Raw genomic sequence first — 6,000 nt, 5'->3', positions numbered from 1 at the left:
CCTTGATCTTATTTCACACAAGTGTAGCTACACAGACTTCGATGACAGCCTTTTGCTAATTATGTCACTGAAATGTAAGAGATTCACTGTACCATTTTGCTCATACATAACAGCTTAAGCAGATTTTCTTCTAACACTTGTAAAAACAAATTGTAGGTAAAGTACCAAAATCAAAATGAAATTCAGAACTAGGTATTCAGGAAAGCTACAATATAGTGAAAAAAGGAATTCTGAATAAAATACATCTCTTTTCAACTAAAATACCAACCCTGCCAAATTGGATACATCAAGAACCTTATTCGTGGGAAGTTTCCCATGAAGACATATTGAGTATCAATGGGAAATATTTCCAGTGAATTTCTAAAAAGTAGAAATTATCCCTGGTATTGGTGGAGTTTTGGGTTTTTTAAAAATCAGTTTTACAGTCAGCTCAGGGTGTTATTCAAGGAGAGCTACAAGCTGATAGTACAGGTAATAAAACCAAACAGTTGTTTTACTTAGTATGATGAGGGTAAATTGGTCTACTTATGAAGCTGAAATGTGGCTTCTGTTGATGGTGGAAAATAAATTACTATATTTTTGCTGTTAGCATCCTTGGCTAGAAGTCAGGGATGCTGCAACTCCCACACTTCTGTAAGACAACTTTGAAAAGTGTATTCTAATAGCAAGTTGATACAGCTTAGTATTAATTGTCAGTAAATCAGATTGGTTTTCTGAAAGCCTGAAAACATACATTCAAGATGCTAGTGACTGCTTTATCTTAAATGCACCCATTCTGAAATTATATGACTTGTATCCTCCTACACAAAGAAATTTTATGGCTAAGTAAATTCAGAAATGCATTCCTACAAGCTTTATATACACATTTAATCTTTCTTTTATATATTTTCTTTTTCTTTCAGTCAGTGGTAGAATAAACAACACTTTCCTTTGGATGGATTATAGTACATGTGAACTGCCTGTTACTCTGCAAGAATAAGAAAGCCCTTTGCTTTTACTTGTTAAAAATCAGCTTAATAGCAAAAAGCATCTGAATGGCTCACGCTCACAGCAGACCATCAATTGAATGGGATCAGCACTTCTACTAAAATATCCGAAGTTAAGGATTTGGAAAAGAGGTTTTTGCAGAGATGACCCATTTACAAGCTGGACTTAGTCCAGAGACTATAGAGAAAGCCCGCCTGGAACTGAATGAAAACCCAGACATTTTGCACCAGGATATCCAGCAAGTCAGGGACATGATCATCACGCGGCCTGACATTGGGTTTTTACGTACAGATGATGCCTTCATCTTGAGATTTCTCCGAGCCAGAAAGTTTCACCAAATGGAGGCCTTCAGACTGCTGGCTCAGTACTTCCAATACCGCCAATTAAACCTGGATATGTTCAAAAACTTCAAGGCTGATGATCCAGGAATCAAACGGGCTCTGACAGACGGGTTTCCGGGAGTACTGGAAAATCGTGACCACTGTGGCAGGAAGATTCTTCTGCTTTTTGCAGCCAACTGGGATCAGAGTAGGTAAATGTAGATAGTGTCCTTATCTTTTTACACACACTCACACCCAACTTGTAATGGAATATTTGTGGCCGTCTTTGAAGCAGTAAGGCTATTTTGAGCAAAAATATTTTGTAACCATATCTCCATTACACTATAACTTCCATCTCATCGGATCACCTGTCAGTCCTCATTCTTAGGGCACAGGGCCATTGAGAGTTAATGCTATATCCGTGTGTCATATAAGTAGCTCTTATCTGGGTTTTTTTTTTGAAGAAATATTCCCAAATTTTAGCCAGATAACGTTTTTTTGCTGTACCTACATTAATGTCTATCAGCTGTGTCACGGACCAGCCAAACAGGTTGACAGAAAGTTTCTCAAAACATATGGAGATTCCTGTAGCTCTCCTGGTGCAGAAGAAACTGACAATATTTATTCTATCTTCAAAGTTTCCAACAGATTCCTTGTTTGTTTGTTTGAACCATTTTGGGAATTGCAGCCTCTGCTCTATTTCCACAAACTGCATTGAGATTTCTATGCACTCTGGTGGCTCTGTGTTGTTAGTCCGATAAATGGGAGAGTCACACAAAGCATATTTTCTGTTCAGGCAATTTCTTTACAGAGTGGTATGAACAAAGATATCTCCTAGCCATTATTACAAAATAATGTTCTTAAATGTTAATGTGATTAGTCAGCTTTCACTACCTATTTGAAGTGGTACAGAGAAAAGGGGCTAGTCCAGGAATATCATGTTCACATTGTCCTCATATTTGTAAGTTATTCCATTCCATTTTCTCTGACTTCATGGTGAGATGGAGAAGTGTAATTAGCTGTAGGTTTACCATGTGTTCTGTTGAATCTTGATAAACAACATATGAAAGAACAAAATTCGGATTCAGGTTTTAAGTGCCACCAGTTCTGATGATTTCCAGGTAGGATTTTGTCTTGTCATGGTCTAAAGTTTTTGATGAAAAAGTCTTATCCTTAGGAGTCAATAGATTGGAGCTTTGATTTTACATCACAGAAATTATTAGAGAACAATACACATATGCCTGCAATTTTTCATGGTTTTTGTTTTCTGGGAAATCCTTACATCACCATGTAAAAAGCAGAGTTCAGAAGTGTTTCTGATTTTCATTTGCATGTGAATAAATGTACAGAAAATGACACAGAAGTGTAACTTTGCATAATCAAACGTATTTGGTGAAATGGTGAACTGAGGGCAGTAATAAAAGTCCTATTACCTACAAACAGGCCAGCAGTTTATCTCCTGTCTTTCTGAACTGCAAGTTTGCCTTTCTTTCAACCACAAAATTCTTCTGTTAGAAATTGGTCTGAAAGGAAAGATGAATGTACAGGTATCTGGAAGTAATAGAAAGCATCAGCTTTAGAGGACAGAAGCACAGTGGAACTGCTGGTTGCATTAAAGGATTTAGGTATTACATAGAGCCAGCATTGGGTTTCTGATCCCTCAACAAAATGAATCTTTGTGATTAACCTTACACATCAAGTCTTGCTCTTGGAAACCTGGGAGTGCTGGTGTCTAAGGCTCCTGCAATGAAACGGACAGAATAATGACTCCTGTCAGTTTTTGGCTCATATTTTCTGCAGGACCTTTAACATGCATCAGACCATTAATATGCATCCATGTATATGTGTGTGTATGTGTCTGAGTATATCTGTGTGTGCAAAACCCAAAGCGACCCTGCGTATTTCTGAAAATATAATTTTCACTTTCAAGGAAGAAAAGCTGAGGCAAATAGCATAGGATATACTTTTGTAAAAATCCCCAGTAACAATAAAAATCATGTGCAAATTTTACCTCAGTTCAGCCACTGAACCTCATATTTTCTGTGGATTCAGATGACAAGAAGTGTTTTTTCTGTGGGCTTTTGTGGCACTCCAGGTGCAACAGGGATTTGGGTTGTGAGTAAATGGATATCATCCTCCTTTTCTGCTGTCTTAAGACATCAATAAGAGGAAAAGCTCTTAAGGAGAAGGAAATGGTGAGTGCAGTGTCCTATTAAGCAGCATGGGAGCAGGTTATTGACCAGAAGAAGCACAAATTTTACAAAGAAGTTCAAAAAGGCATTGTGCACATCTTACTTAAATGTATCTTGGGCAAACTTTCTGCAGATGTGTCTTCAGTAATGGCAAGATGTTCAGAAGTTCACATTTCAGCTGAATGCTAATGGAATTTGCTGTAATGTTGACATGCAAGAGTAAGAACTCATCCTTCAGCCTGCCCTTCCTAACTTTAATCTCATTTGCCACTGGCTGTGCCTTCTCTTTCTTTATGATCAAATCCTCATTTATGAGGGGTTGTTTATAAAGAAATAATAATTTTTAAAGGGTTTGTTAAAATTAGAATAGCTGTGGTCCATACATTGATTTTCAGTCCAGACACCCTTACCATTTATGCACCTGGGAGTATGGTTGCTGTTGGCATATGTCAAATAGGCAGAAGAAACCTTGAAACTTTCTGTGCTTATAAATTTATTGATTTTTAACAGGAAATGCCATTATTTGTGTAATATGACTGCTTGGACAAATCAGATCCAAGATGTTTCTAAGGTATTCCTTGTATCAAAGATAGAATTTCCATGTAAGCTTCTAGATACATTTGTAATTTCAGTAACCAGAATGCAGCTGATAGACCTGACATTTCTAGCAAACAAAGTTTTAATTTCCAGTCTCATTGTTTCCAGCTTCAGCTTCAATCTGCTAGATCATTTTGGTTTAAATGTACCACAAAACTAGCTTCCCGTGTTTGTGTCCTGACCACGTCACATTTAACCTATTTTTGAGGTTCACTGGGGAGGCAGCACTGTAGGGTAAGTCACTGCCAGGCAGCAAGAAGATCCTGCATTAGTGACTCTGAAGCTGAGGGTCTTGTGTTCACCTTCAGCCATGGGGAAAGTAAAACAGCTAACACCCTTGTCCTCAAGGAAAAAAACAACTGTGTGTTGTCCACAAGGTAAAGAACACACCTCTGAGCAGTCAGCACAGCAAAGGTAATGTTCTGCAAAGTAACCCACTAGATTAATGTATTGCAATACATTTAAGATGCCCAAGCTTGAGCAGTTTTAACATACTCAGAATTTGAGAGATTCTCCATGTTTAAAATACTTTTCATCATTCTTTTCTGGACTGTTCCTATCATATTAGTATTGTTGCTAAGGTGCAGGTGGATGGACTAAATAAAAATTTTCACTAATAAATCATCAAGTGATAATCCTATCTCATCTATTCAGTAGTTTCCTCCTTTTAGATACAAGATTGTCACTCTGTTCTTAACTACTCTATCCCATTTTGAGCTCATGTTCAGCTCAAATTTGCTTTCAAGTCAGTTTCCTAAAATACAAATGTCACTGGTAAATGTGTCATACATTCTCATCCATAATGTGGGCACAGTCTCGCATGTGATTCACGCTCTTGTGCAGAGCTAAACAAGTCCTGCTCCCCAGTTATCATTTCAAGAGGTTTGTGACATCTGCAAAGTTCACTGGCAATAATTTTATTTTTGTTTCCACATAGTTCAGAAATATAGTGATGATTGTTTTGACCAAAACCTCTTTGATGACAGGGAAAAAACACAAGGGATGATAATTCTTATTACCAAATCACTAGCTGAGATTTATCACAGTTCCAGAGTTAGACTAATTTAGCATGTTCTGCAAAGGTTTGATTTCTCTCCATTGTTCAGGGAGATTTCTTAAAGATGATGTCATCACTTTCTCTCTAGATCCTGCATAGTATATTTTGGATCTGTTAGTTAAAATTAATCACATATTCAATATCTTCATTTTCACTTATTCAATATTGAATAAATGAAAATGAGCAGATGAATAGAAAAGAAAGAGATCAGATAAGTTCCATAGTGAGGGAGAAAAAATCTCTAGAGTTATATTACTGTAAACTAGTACAGGGCAGGGACATTTTTCAGTTTGATCAGAATTCAAGGTGTGAACCCACCTGAAACCCACAAAGAGCGCATTATTTTGAAAGCAAATTTACTTACCCCACTTCTTACAGAGCGCATTATTTTGAAAGCAAATTTGTGCAGCAATAAAGATAGATAAGGACGTCAAACTGATCATGTAATGAAATTTTTTTATTGAATAGCTTGCATGATAAAAAAATTCCAGTTTGCAAAACAAACAAATGTGTACACACAGCTTTGATGAAACCTGAACAAGGATTTAATGTAAAAAAAATGTCCCATGTACTGCCCTTTCTCACATTTTTTCATTTCCTCAATCTCACCAGACCTGAGTCCTCACTCCTCTGATCCACCTGTATTGAATCTGAAGCTTTTAAAGAAGTTAGGTAAGGGAGTCTTCTCAGCTGTTGGATTGAGGAAAGCCTTCAGTAACTTCCACAGCTGCTCCTATGTCTGCTACTGTCTTCTAATACAAGCTGCTTATACAGCAAGGAGATGGAGCTTTGGGTGAGCAAGTAACTCAGCAGAAGGTGTTCATTAATCTTCCAAGCAAAAGTGTTT

General features: G+C 37.2%; 1 protein-coding gene across 1 annotated transcript in view; it reads left to right on the top strand.

Annotated features, from left to right (window-relative positions):
• Positions 1-1,066: 1,066 nt before the first annotated feature.
• The window catches only part of CLVS1 (clavesin 1), an 87,083-nt gene continuing 82,149 nt past the window's right edge, over positions 1,067-6,000 (top strand). Inside the window, 2 exon segments of the mRNA XM_041473739.1 lie at positions 1,067-1,120; positions 1,122-1,519. Of these exon segments, the coding sequence (XP_041329673.1) occupies positions 1,067-1,120; positions 1,122-1,519 (452 nt within the window).

This window comes from Pyrgilauda ruficollis, unplaced genomic scaffold (assembly GCF_017590135.1).
Source record: "Pyrgilauda ruficollis isolate IOZ18807 unplaced genomic scaffold, ASM1759013v1 scaffold30, whole genome shotgun sequence".
NCBI lineage: Eukaryota > Metazoa > Chordata > Aves > Passeriformes > Passeridae > Pyrgilauda > Pyrgilauda ruficollis.
Note: the sequence above shows the minus strand (reverse complement) of the source record. Positions and strands in the feature narration are given on the sequence as shown.